General features: G+C 25.1%; 1 protein-coding gene across 3 annotated transcripts in view; it reads left to right on the forward strand.

Annotated features, from left to right (window-relative positions):
- Positions 1–21471, forward strand: part of LOC122860392 (protein split ends-like) — a 167276-nt gene that overhangs the window by 42985 nt on the left and 102820 nt on the right. For all 3 annotated transcript variants that reach the window (XM_044164185.1, XM_044164184.1, XM_044164186.1), the window contains one exon: positions 3159–3308. In XM_044164185.1, coding sequence (XP_044020120.1) covers positions 3159–3308 — 150 coding nt within the window. The remainder of the gene's footprint in view (positions 1–3158; positions 3309–21471) is intronic.

Raw genomic sequence — 21471 nt, forward strand, 5'->3', positions numbered from 1 at the left:
CGACAAAAATTATATTTATTTACACACCTCTCGTAAATTAATTTTTCATTTATTTAATAATATTTAATTAATTATAAAATCAAGCAAAGTATTTACTTATTCAATCAGTTAATAGATTGACTTTATAATTAAAATATTAAATATATGCAAGTGACACTCTATATATTTATTGATTTCAAAAATCAAAAAGAAAAAATGATTTTAATTAACTGTAAATAGTCGATTCAATTTTAAATATATATATTATTATATAGAGTTGATTATTATCAACATTAGACTGGTTCTAAAGACAGGTTTTTTCACTACAAAAATATATGTTTATAATGAACGATGTTGCTCGTTACTCGAACGTTCTAATCACGCGCAGTATAACATATTCAAATTTAAAAAAAAAAAAAAATAATGTCTATATACCTGTAGGCTGTCGGTCGTGAATGTCGTGATGATGCACCTTTGTAGATTTATTTGTTTTTTATTTTATCACTGTGCATATAACTCTATATATTCTAGTATTTTAATTTTTTTTTTTTTAATTTTATATGTACGTACCCTCGGTGGACTATTGAGGTCACGTCCTTGGACAAAAAGGTAACAGTCAAGATGACACCTTGGCCCTTCCCATCAGGAAATAATAATTTTCATCTGCAACATATATTTACAATTATATTATTATTTATTGTTTATTATATTTTATACAACGATTGCATGACACGTCAATTTTATGGCAATCGATACTGAGAAAATACATATATTGTATGTGTTTTATATTTAATAAAAAAATATTAACGGAACAGTGTATTATCGTCACAATGAACAAAAAACTATTACAATGTATGAACGAATTTATTATATACTTATGTCGTGGTACATGTGGTTTATAAAAATAATATTATAAATAAATTCTTTGTATGTTTTTCTTTTATTATTTATTATGTATGTATTTTTTTTTCACGCGTATATACAGTAAACATTTTTTTATTTTTTTTTCTTTTGATTCTTTACATAAAGTCTTTTATGTGATAGGTGTACTTGGACAACAACTGATCGCTTTGTCACCCATAATTACACTGAGTGGGAGTGTCTCATTTTACGATGGCGTGTCGCACGCTTCAAAATTGTGTCCCATTTGACGACATGAAAACGTATATGTCAAGGTTTCTTGCGTGTGACAGTGCTTGCCCATTTATGCCATCTTTTTATGTACTCTCAATATTTGAAATACTTATGAGACACTATAAAGCAATTGTGCCTTCCCTTTTTTTTTTTTTTGTTATTATAAAATTTATTTATTTTTTTCTTTTCTTTGTAGTCAAGTTTTCTTGATATATTTTTTTAATATTTAATACTACTGTGCTTGTCTCCAACTAATTTGAGACAAAAATTAGGTTGAAATTTTTTTTCAAAAGATACAAAAAAAATATACAATTAAAATTTTCTAAAAATAATTTTTTAAAAATTATAAAATATAATTTTTAATTTTTATAATTAACACTTTTAGTGTTGAAATGATTTTTTTTTTAATTGAAATTTTAATTAAATTAAAATAAGACAAAATAACGTCTTGAAAAAAAAAAATTATAATTATATAAAAAAATAAATATAAATATTTTGCAAATTTAATTTCCAATTTATCGCATTCAATTTTCTTATTTAAAATTTTATATTTTTTATTATCTATATTTTTTTATCTGTAAGATAAAATAGGGTGAAATAGAAAGAAGGGTCGTCGAGGGTTAACATAGAAACATGTATTTGCGGTAGCGTGTCGCTTGGTAAATTGATACCTGTCACAAAATTGCTTGATATAAGTGTAACGCTCGGTAAAACATAATTACCACCCTCGCAATATTATTCCCGTTCTCTTCATATACACACATCTACATTTCAAGTTTAAATGTGTATACATAAACTAATATAGCACAATGATAATACATAATACACATTTATGAATATATTTTTCATTCTGTGTATGTGTGTGGATACGATGTACAGTGTCCAAATATATATATACGATGAGCCAGAACTTGGTGCCCTCAGGGCAAGACCATCCCGTCACGTCATTTTGCGAGATATGTATATGCAAGCAAGCAAGCAAGTATATTTTTTTTTTTTTCTCCAAAAGAATACAGAAGAGTTCAAGAGAGATGAAAAATACACACACATATTCATAAAGAAAAAAAATAAATAAATAACTAGAGTATAAAGCTAAAGAGTTGAAGCAAAAATGAATTTTACCTCGGGCATTGAAGTTGTGCATCAGACAATATATATTTTTTTAATATTAAATACTTTTTTTTTTTTTTTATAATTAATTTTTGTGTGTTTTAAGTTGTTTTTTTTTATTTAAAAAAATATATAAAACTGCCAAGTTAATAATTATTATTTAGTGGATCACTGTGTGTGCAAGTGACTCGCGTGACTCGTCGACACGCTGAAAAATTAATCAATTACTTGCTACTATAATTTTTTGTAATAAAATTATATATATTTTTTTATACTTTTATAAACTTGAAAATTGATTTTTAATTTTTTGAACATTGTTTTGGGTATTGTACTATTAACAGATGTGGTATTTTATATTTGGTTGACACTTGAAAGAGTGGTATTATATTTCGACTTTTGATGGAGTCAAAAATGATTGATGTCACTTGGATTATAGCATTTACAAGGAGACTGATCGTCTCAAGTTGGACATGATTTGGCTTGTATCAAAAGCTATTTATTCGTCACTCTTGATTTATATTTTTATTCTTGTTTTTTTCTATTTATTTGAATCATGACTTTTCAAGAGACAAAAAAAATAAAAAAAAAAAAGGACCACACGCCTTGATAGTTATTTATCTACTTGAAAAATATCAATAACAAATTAAATTTATTTATTATTATACAATAAATTTCATATAATAAATTACAGTCGACATATTTTAACGAAAAAAAAAAAAATTCTTTATCAAACAAAATATTAAAAAAAAGTAAACAAAATATAATTTTCATCATTAAATTAATTAAATTTTCATAATTTTTTAAACATCTTATTTATCTATAAATATTGAAAAAAAAAATTCATTATAATTATCAACATATCACTGAAAAAATAAAATAATAAAATTTTTTTTTTATTATTATTTCCTTTCTTATAATTTTTATTTTTTTCGCAGCTGCCTTCGTGGTTTTTGCGACCGGACGTGCCACTCGCCTCGTGTCCAAGAACAGCCCCATCACCTAGGACTCAAATCGACTTGTCGAAGGCATCAGAACCGCCTGTCGACAGTACCAGGGTACATGGTCAGACGCCAACCATCTGTACGGTGAGTCAACGTGATTTAAATTATCTATATATTTTATTTAACTGAAAAAAAAAATATAAAATAGTTGTAATAATTATAATAATAATAATAATAATATATAATTTTTAATACCGCACACTGACATATTATTTATCAGGTGTGACGACGTTTACCTCCTCGTTGACACCCATCATTCATCATAAATATATACCGATCATGTTTAAATTTCTGGTCACGCAAAAACCTCCCTTATATTTTTTTTTCCACACAAATTTTCCCATGAAAAAAATTTTATACATAATTATTTTCAAGTATATAATATAAATTTTCTATTGAAAAATATTCATCAATATTTAAATTGTTAAAGTCGTGTCAATGACGAATTAGGTATATATATTTTTCGTGAAGATAATCAAGCATGAAAACTTTACAGTAGACAGTAGAAATTAACCTTCTTACTGTTGATTTCACACTAGTGTCATATCTCATGCTCTCTTTGCAAATATATTATTTAATTTAAAAATTTTATTCTATTTATTTCTTTGTTAATTTATTTTTGCTCAGGTAAAATATAAGATATAAAACCCACGTGGTTAGACAGTTAAAAAAAGTAAAAAAAAATGAGGTAGGTTAATAACTCGAAGCTGGAGCAAAGACCATTAACAAAAATAAAATACAAATGAATAAAATAGTAAAGAAATAAATATCCCTGAAGCACATAGTTAATAAGCATTGCGTCAAGAATTATCTTTTGTATATGTGTGTGAGTCCAATATGTGTTTGAGAGACAGAGATCCACATTCTAGGCAATTGTATGGTTCTTGAGTTTGATGTTTAATATCTCTGACAAGAGTATAAAAGTACACTATAATACATTGCTATAAACATGCAATGTGTACAGATATAAAATATAAAAAATATAAATACAAAATAAAATATATAAATAAAAACGTTGATCACTTGTGATCAACGACTAATGATGATGAACGTTCACGTGACGAATTCAACGAAAGGCTTGTGATGCTGTTACAGGAGGCATGTAACGGGCCCATCATACACAGGTGAAGAATAAACCAACTTAAATATATATATATTATTCATTCTTGGCTTGTATTATCCCGCACATACGGTATATTCATAAACATAATATTAATAAAATAATAAAAGAAGCATACATACGCCCTCTCTTAAAAAATTGTATTATCATTATTATAATAATACATATATTTATGCCCCTGGTTAATGTTCTATATATCTTTTGATATTAAAAAAAAATATTATATTATGAAAGCCCAACTCAACACACGATTAAATATAATTTTTTTTTTATTTGTCAATCGAATTAATGAGCCAACTATTCAGTCCAAAAGTAGCCATTAAAGTAAAAAGCATTTATTGACCCGAAAGATCTTTTCAACTTGACGTTGACTCATTGATCTTTTAACTGATGAATTTACCTACTGTCTGGATTTAAAAATTTAAAAAAAAAAACATTTCTTTTAGTGTTGATTATATATTTACTTGTGATGGATTTTTTTTTTTGAATTTTTTTTTCATTTTTTTTCTCACACAGTAGATTTATAGTACAAGCAAACTCGTTATTATCATGAATATTTCTTGTATGTCATTTATTTTTTATTGTAGAATATATAAATAGTTTAAATTTATTAAAATTTCGTGTAGCAATCTAACGATGTGCTATTATTTTTCTAATACAATTTAACAATTTGATGATTTATCAAATTGTCATTTTGTTTTTATTTTTTTTTTCCCTCCAACAATAAACAGCGTGGTATTTTTATTTTTTATTTTTTTGATAAAGCAATTTTGTTGGTAAATTAATAATGATTGTTATTTTATATTTTGATACGTGTAAATGTATTTTGTATTATTTTAAAAATTGACCACCGACGTAGAAACATCAGACACATATATGGCCGATAATACGGTTACCATATTTTCTGCTATTTTAAATTTATTACTATTTTTTGTCATAAATATTAACAGTTAATTTTAACGTGCACGGATGTGAAAATTAAAAAAATATATTTATAGTCAAGTGATGGTAGTGGTCAACTGTGAGGGTGAAAAAGAAGAAGATACTTTCATTTTATTCTGGGTAATTATTACTTGTATTATGTAATTTTGATGATATTATTTTAAATTATTATATTTGTAACGTTCACCAGCTGCTTACAGATAAATCGAATATTTTTTTCATTGAAGATTTTTTGAATTATAATTTTATTGCCTTGCTAGATTGTTATTTTTTATTTTTTTCTAATTTATATTCTATTTTTTTTTTTAGTTTATTATTTATTAGGAACCATGAGAGATTGCACACTGATTTCTGTCTTTTGATGCCTCCGGGCATATCTTCATCATCATCTAGGCTTGATTTTTGATTTTTCAGTATAGTAAATGAGAAGTCATTTCAAAAAGTCAACTGATTGTTATTTACGTTGGCATGCAATATTACAAGTTAACAATTTTTTTTTTTGCTCATTTTTATTATGATTGGTGTGTGTATGTTTGTGTCATTGATTGAATGCATAGAAGACATAAAAAGTCATTAGCGAAATGTCTTATTAATTTAAGAGTTAAAATATAAAAAATATAAAAAATTTATCTAGATGGCGTTGATGATGGTGATGATGATTGCTCAGAAATTATTTTCAACGACAACTTGAATTTTTCATAACTGACCATCACTGTCAGTAAATGACAGAAAATAAATAAATAAATAAACATACATTAAGTCGTTCATGACTTTCACCGATTAATGTTTTCATATTTTTTTTTTTTTTTTTATTCATTCATATATATCAAGTTTAAAATAATTTTCTAGTTATCATAAATAAATATGCAATCTTAATTTTTTATATATTATTTTAATATAAATATATTTTTTTGCTTAAAATAAAAACAGTCATCATCATATTTAATATCTAGATATTTTTTAAAAAATATAATATTATTGTGAAAGTGGAGCAGTTAAATTGATGCTGAGGAATAGAATATTCAAGCGTGAGAATGTTGAGTTGTAGTGAGTGCAGTAAAACTGTTGAATGAAAGAAGATCACTGACAATTATCGCCTACAATTATCCACATATTAATTACAAATTGATGGACGTTCAGCATCAGCCAATATACTACACTTAAAATAAATAAATAAAAAAAAAAAAAAATATATAAAAAAATAAATGCAGTGAACATTTGAAAATGTACATCAGTCACGCGATGAGAATTGAATTCGTTTGGTGTATATATATCTTGAGGGCAATTTAACTGCTCCCTGGTTGAGTCAGCTTGAGAGGGAAAAAAAAATAAAATAAATAAATAACAACAATAATAAATATAGACAAAAAAAATTGAGGCAAGAAGAGAGAGAGAGGCGTCGAAATATATATTAGAAAATCATCACGAAGGGTCGTCAGTTGAATTTTTCACAAAAGCCAAAGTAACGTGAGCCAAAAGACCACTTCAAGACAAGTATAACAAAACCATCTGCGTCCTTTAATTATTTTACGGATTTAGTAGATCGTTATGGCTTGTAAAATTACTGGCAATTTCACGCCCTTAACGTTATTTTATCCATCACACATGCAATATACACACGAACAATATATTTGTGTGTGTTTACATGTGCATTGAATGTGATTTTTTTTAACGGAGAAAGACAGCAAGATGATGATGCCAAAAGGAAGCTCTTCATGGTGCTTTTCTCAATGAGAAAGATTCTCAAGTAGATGAAGAAAAGTATATATATATTTTTTTTTTGAAGGGGTAAGAGAAAAAGGGGTATTAAAAATAAAAATAATAAAAAATATTGGGCATCATCATTCGTGGCAAATTAATGGCCAGCTTGTTTATGACTGCATCTCATCGTATGGACACGCAATGTGATTCCGTCGCGAATTTCTCGTAAAGACAACCGATAATAAGATTCTCTTGTTTTTGTGTCTGGGATAAATAATTTTTTTTTTTTTATTTATATATTTTTTTTCCTCATCTTTATTTTCAATTTAATACATTTTTTTTTTTTTAATTTTATTATTTTCCATTTATTTATTGATTTATTTATTATTTTTTTTTTATTGTTAAAACTATTGGGTTGGGTGTTTTTTTTTTGTAGCTTCTTTTGCGAATTATATTAGTTCCACCTTTTTCACTACCGTGAGCAATGTAACGAGAGGCATGGATCCAGGTAGTCAAAGATGTACACAATATATATTTTTATATACACACTCTCAAGTTCGTTTCACGGATGATTAAATTTTTTAAATTTTTTATTTATATTATTATTTTAAAGTCGTTAGTTTATTGTCTGATATGGGAAATTGAATTTAGTGTATTTGATAAAAATAATAATTATACTTATTATATTGATAATTTCGAGAAAAATTATTTATTTTAATTTAATTTCTAATAATGAAATTTTAATTTTATATATTTATCTATTAAATTGTAGTATTTAAATAGCTGAAAATTAAATTTATTTTTTTTTTATTTAATTTATATTTTAAGTATTTTCTCGATACAATTTATTTAAATAAATAAAAATTAAATTCATTTTTTAAATTTAAAATATATATTTTTTTTTTAATAATAAATTCTCAATTTTTTTAGTGCCACTGAGTCTAAAAAATAATTTTTTTAAATTTTGATATTCAAACAATAATCGAGATTAATAATTTTATATTTTCAATTGAATATAAATAAAAACTTGTAGAATGCATATAAAACAATAAAAAAAAAAAAAAATGATTGAATATAATTTTTTTCTTTTATTGTTTTATAATATAAATGTGTCATTCAATTTATAGATGAATATATTGAAACAAGTTTTTAGAGACTACCGGATGCCAACGGTGAGGCGCACTCGGAATATCATGAATCACTGTAATTTAATAAATTGCAATATTGCTGCTGACCCGAGGCAAATTGTAGCATAATTTTCATTAGTAGGTCGTGACTTGGCTTGGATGATTTTTCATGTGATCGTAATCCATACCGATATTGTGTATGCCTTAATGAAAAAGTGTTCTAATTATCATTGACATTAACACATTTATCATCTCTAAATTTTAACTCGAAAAATTTCCATTAAATTTCCAGCATTTCATCTATCAAAAGAAAATATATTTTCATTAACATTTTACGCGATTCTTATCACTCCAACAAAGTAACGCAGTGTCATTAATATTCATAAGAAAATATAAAATTGCGTGACATGATTTTATAGCTTTTCTTTTATTTTCTGCAATAAAAAATTTATTACATTTTTAATTACAAAAAAATATAAATATTCAATAAATTAATAACAATGTAAACTTATAATTTGAATTATAAGTTGAATTTTTTTTTTTTTATTTTCTCTTGTAAATAATAATGTGCACTGAATAAGATTTTTTTTTTTTTCAAATTATTATCATTCTGAATGGAAAAAAAAATCATAATTTTGAAATTTAATTGGTTGTTTATTCTGTTTTTTAATTAACCAATCATTTCGAAATTCAATTGATCTGTAATTAATCTATCAATCGTCATTTTGTAATTTCAACGATTCTCCGGAAACTTTAATAATTTTATTACATTTCTATTTTTTTTTTTCAATTTGTTTTTAATAACTGTGTGGTTCTTTTTGTTCTGTTCTGTTCTGGTTATTATTTGCACAAAGTTGCCTGTCGAAACATCAAGATAATGATGAAAAAAAAAAAAATAATAAATAAGTGTTTGAACAGAGAAATTTCGATTAAATCTCGATCAAGAAATGAAGAAAAGCTGGGCAGAGTCTTGGCATGTATTTAAAAACACTGTGTATAATGATTATGAGAATACTATGATTTTTTCTTGCAATTAGTCCCGCTAATTTACCAAGCAATTAGCAAAACGACGGTAATGAAGTTATCGTTTGTACATTGTGTCCCCAATTATACGGTATTTACATAAAATCGCGTGCTCTGTGTCCACAAAACCAGCGACATATCTGATGTCACACACTGACTCGACAATGTCGACGAGGCGTGTAACCACATATTTAAAAAACACATTATATATATATTTCAACTAAATACAATGTCGTTAGTCTCGTGATTAATAATACCAGCTCATTTACTCAACTCTCTTTATCTTTTTTAAAAAGAAATAAAAACAACTTTGACAAAATGAATTTGTCACGCCTCCATGTTTGTTCAATAAAAATACAAACTTTATATAATTTTTTTTTCCTCCTTTTTCAACTAAAAACTAAATAAAATCTTTAAAAATTTGTTAAAGAAAGTTTTTACGAGCTTATTATTGCTTTTTTTTTTTGTTTCTTTTCAACTAAAATACTTGCTCATCTTAGCTGAAGAATAAAATAAATAAATACTCTTCAATCCCTGGAGTTTAATCATGAAATAAAAAAAAAAAAATAGAATTAAGTAGCCCGGGGTTGTAAAATAATAAATCGAATTTAAATAATATTATAATTTTGCAATTGTAAGCATCATCTTATCATGTAACCTTTAATTCAAAAAAAATAAACAAAAAAAAAAAATCATGACAAGTTAAACTGGAAAATATAATATAATTTTTGATTAATTCAAACAGATCTGGAATAAAGAGAAAAGTCCATGATAGTTTATAAAATATACACTGACACAAAGCACCCACACACATAAAATATTAAATATATAAGAAAAGTGCGGGTATTGCCTCGGGTTAAATTCTAATCAAAACTACTAACGAGTGATCGCCCACATAGGCGTGGTAATATCCAATGAGACTTGATTCAACCGACAACAACAACAACGACGACGACGACGCACCTATTATAAATAATACTTTATATATTGTTGCATATAATATACAAATCGAGACACGTTATACAAGAGTCAGCAACTTTTAAACAAAGATGAGATAAAAATTATTTAGAATAAAAGTATAATCGGCTGAGACACCAATAAATTCTAAAGAGAATGAGAAAATTTTCATCAAAATTGCCGGGAGTTATATGTACCATACGCATATATATATATCCAATATAAAGAGACTCGTACACACCGGACATGATTTATCATTCTCGCGCCATCACAATCATCTCTACAATATATATATGAAATATACTGAAACAAAGAATAATAACAAGCAACAATGACGGCCAAAAGCAACAAAATTTTCACACCAAAAGGGTTGGGTTTAATATTCATATACATATTATTTATATATATTGTTTTTTTTTTTTTTTTAATTTTATTTTTAAATACATATCTTGATGATAATAATAATGTTGTTGTTATTTTTGTTTTTTTGTTTTGGTATTAATCAGTCTTATATATATTTTCACAGTCTATCTGTGTCTCAGGTGGCTTATCATAATTTTATATCCAGGGATACAACTGGGCGGATGATGAGCCGAGGTTGAGAAAATAAAAAAAATATAAATAAAATTAGGGTGGAAGGGGGTGAAAGAGTCTCGTCACGATCCGCGGCTCATGATCTTTTCCGCGGCACATTATCGTGAGCACACGCTGCTGAGCAAGCCTTCAGGGCATCTCGAGAGTCAAGCAGGTGCACACAATATATATATATTTACAATATATATAGATTTTCTCTCTGTTACACTCCGAATAATACTCATGATGATAATGATGATGATGGTGATGGTGATGCTGATGGAGGCGTGGTATCTCTTTTTCTCTTTCACATATAATTTATATTTATTCATTTATGTTTTTTTTTTTGTTGTTTTTTTAACAAAAATAGTAAATAGGTGAAATAAATAAATAGATAAATAAATTGAGAGTAAAGTTAGGGAAGCGTGAATAAGAAACTATTGTTTGATATATTTAATTTTATTAATAATAACAGAATTAATCGCCGTGAGATAAACTTGATCGCATTCAACTATTTTTTTAATTTATTTATTTTTATATTCATCTATGCGTTTTGTGGTTTTTCAATGATGTTACGCAATTTTATTGTAGAAATAGAATTTTCTATCTACGAGAATATGTATATAAACGATTTTAATCTACACGATATATACCGATTGCTTATTTTCGCGTGGGAAATTACAGTTATTGTACACCCCTCTTAGAATTCCTCACTTTGTCGTGAGGGGTTTTTTTTTTCCTTCATTCTAATCAGAGAAATAAATTTTTTTTATTTATCTATTTTTCTTGATTGCAGTTGTTAGAATTTTTTTTTTTTCTAGCTTGATTGAAGATATTTATGATTTTTTTTTTTTTTCTAAAAATTTATATTATAAATTTGTCATTATTTTTTTTTTATAAAAAAAATTACAATGATTGATTTATGAAAAGAAAAAAAATATAAATAAATTACTTTGAATAATAATTTTTTATTGGCCATAAAAATATACTTGTTCATTTTTTTTTTTCAAGTGAAATTAAATGGAGTGATTAATTATTGAAATTAATAAATTAATTTGTTGTTTTCGCATTTATTTTTTTTATCAATAATATGAAATGGTGATTGTTGCTAATTGTTTTGAGATATTATTGGTTGTAATTAGATACGGAATTGAGCATCTGGGGTTTTATGATCATCATGCAGAGACTCTCGATTCTTTGGTTGCATTGATAAATCAGTTTACAAGAAAATAAATCGAAAAATCTTTGATGTACTTGTACTTGCACGAAAGCAGTGACTTTACCAAGGATAATTACCACATTGTGGTATATATAGCGTCTTGTGTTTTGCGCCAGTTATTATTTTCTCCAAGGCACATGCGTGTCCACTTAGCGAAAATACGTTTTTATTTTTTTTTTTTTATTTCCACGCTTTTTACTTCACTCAAATACACACTATTATTATTTTTATATTTCTTTGTTTGAAATTATCCATGTTGTCATCACTTTCAATAATTTTATTTTTAAAAAACTTTTCAATTTTCTAAGCCAATAAAATATAATATATTTTCTGTTGTCATTTTAAAAATATATCGATCTGATTAATCAAAAATTTTACTTAATTTCAAATATTTATTTCATCAATTAAATAATTTTCTTGATTTTTTCAATTTAAAAAATAAAAAAACAGCATATATTTGTGTATTTATAATTTAATATTTGAAAATGTAAATATTATTTCAATAATATTTAAAATATTCATATCTTTTAGAAATTCGTCGCCGCTAAAAAAATTATTTTTCGTCGTTGTATTTTTAATTAGGACATTTAGTAAAACACCATTTATTTTTTATGAATACATTTAAAGTTTATTTTTATCTTATGGTTTAAATTGGATACAATTTTCTGTCTTTTAACCTGTACCGCTTTATTTGTACTGACCAGTAGCTCAGTGCTAAATGTCGGTATATTTTTTCTTTTCAAAATATTATTTTAATATTTTTTTCATAAAATCTATTTATAGACAAAAATATTATTTTTCAAAAACTTGATTAAATATTTATTATAATTTATATAATATTTATTTTTTTCATTAAATTATTTAAAAATTACTCAAACTTGTATGCGTTTAGCAATATGTATATTTTTAAAATTTAATTTTTTTCATTTTCTGTGCATTTTACAACATGTGTCCATGATGATGATCACGCGAGGGCGTTGATCAACCCACCCCCTCAAGACTTGTGCACACAATCACCAAGTTTTGTTTATAATGTTGCCAAAGTCTCGATTCACAGTCATTTATATACATAAGCTTTTCTGTGGGAGAAATACAGCTGGGCCATCACGATAGTCAAAATCATGAAATAACGATATGCGTCATGTGCATCACGTGCGAAACCATTTTTCTCTATATACATATACACACATGAAAATTTATTGTATATGCTATTTTTAATTTTGCATTATATTTTACCCTTTTATCTTATCAATTTTAGTCTGTATACGAGTTGATGGCCCACTGAAAAATAATAAGAGAAAATACAAAATTCAACACACGCAAAGCTGCTAAAAAAAAGCTTTATTTTATTTTTTTTTTACAATTTTAAAACTTTATAAATCATCATAACTCATCATTCTTTCTAAAAGATTTTTTAAATTTTAATTATCTATTGATTTATAAAATTGTTTTTTTTTTCAATTATTTTTCTAGTATGAAAAATTGAAAAATATATAAATTTAAATTAACAGTTTGAGCTTGACAATATTAAATTTTTTTGTATGATAAATTTGCGTAGGTAAATGTTGAGCTAAAATAAATGTCCAATAAAAGATATCGAATAAACGATGAGCAGGATGTGGGAGGACGTGTAGAAATTGTGAACATGCTATTCGGCACTGATGACGGCCCTGGGGCTGTTACAAGAATATATTATACATTTAATTTTTTTTTATTTAAAAAACAACAAGATATCTGATCTCATACATATATAGGATATCGATATATTTACAATATATGAATTTTATGATATATATAGCAAAATATCAAGATATACATAGTAATTCATTTACATTTATTGAAAATATTAGTCAATATCATATAATACATATTTAACATATGTTGAACTGAACAGAATCAGTTATGAAATTTACAAGCTAAGAGAATGCTAAATGATCGAGTCTATGCTTTATGCATTGTAATAACCATGCTATATCAGTGACTATAGATTTCGATCATGGCACATTAGACAGATCATGATACAGCATTTTATGACAAATATAGCTATGGTACAATGTAATTTTATATTATTTTAACTTTTAAATTTAAAAATTTATGCATAATAATCTGAACATAGATATATAAATTGCTATAATCAAGATTAACATAATAGTAAATATAATAAAGACAATGATATGGCATAGCAAAATAATATATAACATATTTCCAAGGATCGTGAACAATTTAACAAAGACAAGCGCGACGAATGCCTGATGATCGGGTTCATGCTTTAGCATTTAACCTCTTCAAAATGACGTCACACACCTCTTGACAATGGGAAAAAAAAATTTTTTTTATTTAAAAATAATAATAGATAAATAAAGTAATTAAAAAATTTAAATTGCTCAAGTAAATAGACATTTTTTAGCTATCAAAAAAAATTTTATCGTGAAACGAGAATTGATTATAGTCAAAGAATTAAAACCTATTTTCAATTAAATTACCTTTAAAAATTCTAGAAAGCTGAAAATTGCTACTCCTCATAGCCTCCACGTGATGAGTGACATGTTGTTCATAAAATTAAAAATTTTTATTTCACATATACTGATCGATTTATCGATGAAAAATCATTGAGATCGTTACCCACTTATTTATTAATAACCTGTCGACGCTTGTATTATTTTTGCATTACAAATTATTATTATTTATTTCCATGTGCATGTGTACAATAAATACATTCGTGGGTATAATAATAGAAAGAAGCTTTCTTCTTAATTTCATGAGTTTATTTAATATTTATTGGTCATACGAAACGCAACGGTTGATATAATTAGTCAAACATAATTTAACGAGCCACTCATTTCCGCAGGTGATGGCCAATCATAATTATCATCAACATAAAGACATATACTAAATTCATAAAAAAAAAGTGAAAGATTATTTTTAAAATATACCAAGTATATATAATTATTATTGGAAAATGTAAACTAAATTAAAGCAACACTCATTTTTATAAATTGAATTTTAAAAAATTTTATGTATGACGATCTTACTGATGATAATAATGAAAAGTCATAATAGATTATTAAAATAATAATAAAAAAAAAAATAATGATAATAATAATGTTAGACAGATAAATAATAAAATACGAAAGTTGAAAATATAATTAAAAAAATAAATGAAATTCATGAATATACATAGACAATAAAAGATATAACATAATGTTAAATTTGTTTGAATTAAAACTATGGCTATTACTTATCTACAATCTTTTATTAACCTTTTCTTTCTTCAAGTTACAAACTTTGTTGATGTGTGACGCAATTCAATATGTATAATTATGTATTTGATTTTATTGTGCCTCTTGAGAATGAAAATATTACTCAGTATCCGATTATGATTTGTTCAGTTTTGTTTTGTCTATATAATTAGACATTTCGGTTTGTAATATCATTTTAACTTTTGTAATTTATTTATTTTTTTTTTTATTTCACATTGCAGCAACGTCATCAAATTGGGACAATAAATAATTTGTGTAATCAATTTTAAAATAGTAATAATAAAAAATAAATGGTTTTTTTTTTTGTTTAAATTAACAAGGAAATTTATAAAGAGAATTTATTTTTAAAAATTAAAAAGCTTACTGATAAAAACTTGCTTTAAATAATTTCACTAAAAAAATACAATCTATTTTCTTTTATTTAAAATAAAAAAAAAAAATTTACAAAAGTAGCAAATTGCCATTAAAATTAAAATGAATTTAAAAATTAAATTTACATCTAAAAATATTTTTAATTATTACAAAACACAATGTAAATTAAAAAAAAAAAAATAACGAGAGATTTAAAAAAAAAAAAAGAAATTTATATAAAGAAAAATGAATTTTAAATAAATTCAATTATTTTTTGATTATCCAATTTGACATATAATCATTAAATTCAATTTTAAAACGACAAAAATTAATGGCAATTTAAAAATGCTATATCTTGCCACCGACATGTAATCTCTATACTCAAGCCAATAAAAAATCAAAAATAAAAAAAAGTGGTATATTAAAAAATAATAATCATAAATATAAGGAATGAATAAAAAAAATTTTAAAAATAAAAAAAAAAACACAAGGATCATAAAGATAAATTTTTATCGGGCGTTACGAAAAGCCAACGGGCATTTTGCCGTTTAATACCAATTACATGTGACATCCGCATCCGTTGCAATGTATGCGATATGCATGTGCATCTTGCGTTAGTCAAAAGTCAGTTTTTTTGATTTTAAAATATTTTTTTTTTCATCTGGATATCTAGCCCCAAGGACAATACACAAGATCTCAGTCGATTTATGACACGTTGCATATGCCCTCAAGTCTACAAAACCCAATTTCAACCCAATTCAAATTTTTGACATGAGAATTTATGGATCATATTGTACCAAACAACTACCACAATCATTTTTTATTATTATACTTATTGCCTTATCATATATAAATTTAATTTTTTTTTTTTGTTTTTAAAAATTATTGAAAATCACAAAAATTAAGTAATCATTTTGACATTAGGTGGGATTTTAAAATACAATAACTTATATATTAAAATAAATTTCAAATAAATATTATATTTTTATCTGATGCTGTTACGCATATACATAACGGTCATTTATTTGAAATAAAAAATAACTGCCAAAAAAATTTGTTTAACAAATAAAAAAAAAAAGCGTATTATAATTTAACTTTTTTTATTTTTTTTTTAATATCAAAATGTTTTTATTATTTTTTTTTAAATTGTTTATATAATAAATAAAATTAAAAGAGTATTTGTGGGTAATGAAAGACATGCGTATCTTTAATAAACTCAAATTTAAAAACGGATGTGTTTAAAAATAAAAATTGACACAATATTGTTTGTATAAATGAAAAAATATGAAAAAAATGTGGTTTCTTTTTTGTTTGTCATAAACTGTTATATATATTGAAATGATACAATAAAAATACACAAGAATATAAACAAACTTTTCATCAATTTTAAGTAATATGCGTGACGAAAAACCTGTACTTAAAAATTTTTAGCTCTTCTTCTCAGTTTCCGTCGCGTTCCGCCCCAGTATATTCTCGCACCTGCAAAAGAATAGGGAACGCCACTAGACATTATATGAAAAAAAAAAAAAAATAAAGAGATAATAATAAAAAAAAATAATACAAAAAAAAAAAAAAAAAAGTCCAATGCCAGCATCACCACCACCATCATCATCATCATCATCGTCGCGCCATACACCTGTCATGTTTCACGCCCTTAAAACAACAATTGTGGTTGACCTGCAAAGAATTATAAAGACGACTCATTTTAGTTAGTTTATTTTTTTATACACTGAACAACGAATGGTATATATCCTTCTGAAAATAACTAGTATACAAATGAATTGGAGGTGTGACTTGTCGAAAATTGATCTCTCACTATTTATTTATTTATACATCAATACAATCAGCATCATCTGGTATATTGCAACATGTCCTATATGCCACACTTGAAAAAAAAAAAAAAGCTGCAGCTTCTTCAAAATAATAAAAGCCATGTATTTTAACTCATGGGAAAATTCATGGTGGTCGTATTTATTTATCCCATTGTAAAAATAAAGATTAGTTTACTCACAAAATATTCTTTCACAAAAAAAAAAAAAAAAATACATCTTACTATTGTAAATTTTTTAAAATAAAATTTTATATTAATTATATGATAATAATAATGTGGCTATATTTAGCCACATAAATATTTTAAATATATATATTTTTTATTTATAAATAAAATAGCTTAAAATAGTTACTTTAAAGTAAATAAAAATTGAAAATTCTTAATAAAAAATTCTCAATATTTGGCCCATTGGTTTTTGATGTAATATTTGTTCTGAAAAAATGGACGTGTAAATAATGCTGTAAACCATCAAAAAGGTTTATTATACCAATATATATATATTTGAAAAGACAGTCAGTGTGTCAGCTGTGTATGATCTTTGAATGCAATCCTGTTTGTCTTATGACCACAAATGCATGTGTCACAATACCTTTCTCCAACTCTTAAATACTAACTTTGCAATATAAAAAAATATAAAAATGTAATAATAATAATGTATGCACATATATACTGTTGCAATATGCAATCGGACTTTGACACTTACTGACGAGTCCATCCTGGATATATTTGCATCTTTACGAGGCAGTCAGCACCTGTGGCTCCATCATCAAACAATCTTTTACATCTGGCTGCATAAAATCCATTTAAAAAATATATATATACCTATATGTATACATATTGTTGGCACAAATGTATTTATTTATGTTTATTTATATTTTATTTTCATTGTTTGAAATATTGTTTATTTTTTTATTTTTTTTAATAAATTAACAATGATGGAAAATTAATAGATTTTCATTTTGTAAAAGAAGATTTGAGTTTATTCATTTATTTATTTATTTATTTAATTCAGGAATAGTTGTTTGTTCAACACATGATGCACTTATAATTTAAATAATAATATTTGGCAGATTAACAATAGCTAAATTAATTTTTAAATCATAAAATTGTAAGCTTACAATTTATAATTACAGTGGAATTAACTGTAGCCAATGTAAAAGCATCAAAAGGTTTACAAATTGCTAATTGATAAGATGAATAATTGAGTAAAATTATCAAATCTAAAATACAAATATAAACATAGTAAAAATATACATGATTATTTTTGTGTTAGCTACAATGATATATCAATAAAATTATAAAATTAATCAACAAAAGAGTGAAAAAAAAAATTGAGCTATTTATTTATGGTGTCACTGGCTACCAAGAGGTCGATAGACTACATAGATAAACTGAGAGAGAGAGAGAGGATTAGAGAAAGAGAGAAGGTTAATATCAAGTACTGTCGAGTATCCTCTCAAAAGTGATGCTGGGTGGGCTAATTAGTACGTTGCCTAGCAACAAACCATGAATTCAAAGTACATAACCAAAGCTGTACTGGACTTTATCCTCATTCCAATCAGACTTTCAACTATTACTTTACTCCTTGACTTTTATATTTTACTCGTGCAATAAGGGCGAAATACAAAAAAAATATATATACACACGTTACAGTGTACCCTAATGTTGAAATATTTTATTCTTAATTCTACATCAGGGTCAATTAAAAAAAAGAATTATTTTTTTTCCTTCAACATTTTTCTTTTCTTGTATATATTCTTTTATTTATTTATTTTTTTTTTTTCGATTGAATGACATTGAGAAAAATAAATAAAAATGACATGAGACTCGAGGTTTTTTTTTTTTTTTTTTTTTTTGTGTCAGTGATGATAATGATGAGTCATAGATAGATGATGATATTGCAGGTTTTTTTTCAAGTGACACTTTGTGACTTGACTAGATGGAATTTATTTTCTAAATTTCAACGAGACGAATCAGGGTGAGAGATAAATAAAATGACATAGAAAAATATTTAAAAATGATATATCTTTGTATCACTATTCACTCTTTATTTTTTATTTGTCAGGTCTCAGTGTCAGAGTCGGCATTAGAGCTGTGAAATTGCTCCGACTTATCATTCAAGCTAACGAGTCTCTAGTTCAAACCCTCTTCATACTTCAGTCTTCACACTCTTCATTATGTCTATTTTTTTTTATTTTCATTATTATTATTTTACAACTAACATATAAATAATCTAGCATTTATTAATTTTAATTTAAAACAGATATAATTTATCAATAAAATAAAAGTTTGGCAAAAAAAAACGACGACGTTTTTATTTCGGTCTTGTTTGAGGAATTTTTATAGCTCTTGATATGTATTTTTTTTTTTTTTTATTTTTTATATAAGCATCAATGAAAAAATAAATAAATGCCGGTGTGTTGTAAATTATAAAATTGGTGTAAAGAATTTACGGGGGGTGTGAGGCTTGTCACCCTTTTTGGGATTCCAAGATAAAATTAAAAAAAATATTTTATATAAAAAAGGAGCGGTTTATCAAAACGATGAAAGACAAGAAATCGCCTGTAATTTGTGGACTCGCCGCTATGTCCAAGATGATTTCATTGATGTTACTCGCATTGTTATTTAATCTCTCACCTATCTATACGTCTTTAACATTATTTTGTTGAGCATATTCATTTTTTATTAATATTTTTTTTAACATTCACTTTTTCATTATTATTATTAAATATTTAAGATGCATCTTTTCATTCTTGACGTGTCACGTATGTACACATATTTTAAAATGAATGTATATTTATTTGATGATTGTCAGTGGCTCGTTGATGGCCCTAGGCTTCAATGTCTCAATAAAATAATTTTCAAATATAATTTGATTATATACTTAACACGCTATATTTTCACAATGAATATTTCGATTTTTTTTTTATTTTTAAATATCTATTGTGTTTCGTTTTTACATATTAATATCGATGTGATTTGTTCAATTGTCATGAAATAAAATGAGGATAACCAATCATTTTCAATTGAAGGTCAATTTATAAAAAAAAATTAAATATGACAACAACATCGTGACATGTCTCAACTTTAATTAAATAACCACGAAATATATATGAAATTTTTTTTAAAATAATATAATTGACTTGAAATTTCAACATAATTTGACATTCAATTTCTTTTTTTTTTTTTTTTATTCTAACAATGTTCAAATTATATTAACAACTGATGATTACAGATGTTTTTTTTTCATGTTTTTTTTATCGCATCATTTTGTGTTATTCATTTGATAATAACATGCTTTTTCATGTTTTTCTTTTTTGTCTATTGTGAAATAATTCGTTTTTTTTTTTTTCTATAAATAGCTATGGTGAAATAAAAAAAAATAAAAACGTTTTTTGTTCTATATATTCAAAGATAAATTCTATGGTACTTTTGTTAAAAGACACGATTAAAATAATGGAGTATTTTGTGAGTGGTCATTTTAGAAAGGTTTATTATATTTTTGGCTGTTTAACATAATGGCCACTGTCTCGATAGATATTATATATTTTTTTTGATTTTAAGAAATTTTAGAAACTAGCAAAACGCTGTATCATTTACAAATGATTATCAACAGAAGGAACACAAAGAGAAGTGCATATGAAATATACCTAAATGCAGCAAAACACATATTTATTATTTATTAATATTATAGATAATAGGGGTGGTGTATTTTTTTGGGGTGTATTTTTCTATAATGTCAACAGATTAAACCTGGGCTATTGCGAAATTACAGCTCTTTATTTATTTTACATTTTTTTTAATCCATCATTTGCCAATATATAACGAGTCACGTTTTGCTCTTGAATCTACCTACCTAATTTTTTATTTAAAAAAAAAGATTGTTTTTTTTACGTTTTGTATATAACCTTGTAGCTTTTTCGTCGTAATACACGTAATCGTACAACCTCTTGAAAACGGATTTTCGGTAATTCTAGGGTTGCTTAAAGTATTATGTTCCGGACATAAGAGGTCAAATAAAATTTACCCTTCATAAAAAATTGCACATATGAATTATAATTTAAATATTATTCATACTAAATTATTAATACTCATTTTAAAAAACAATTTTCCATTTTAATATTGATAAAGAAAAAAATAATT

Source organism: Aphidius gifuensis, linkage group LG1, assembly GCF_014905175.1.
Source record: "Aphidius gifuensis isolate YNYX2018 linkage group LG1, ASM1490517v1, whole genome shotgun sequence".
Taxonomy (NCBI): Eukaryota; Metazoa; Arthropoda; class Insecta; order Hymenoptera; family Braconidae; genus Aphidius; species Aphidius gifuensis.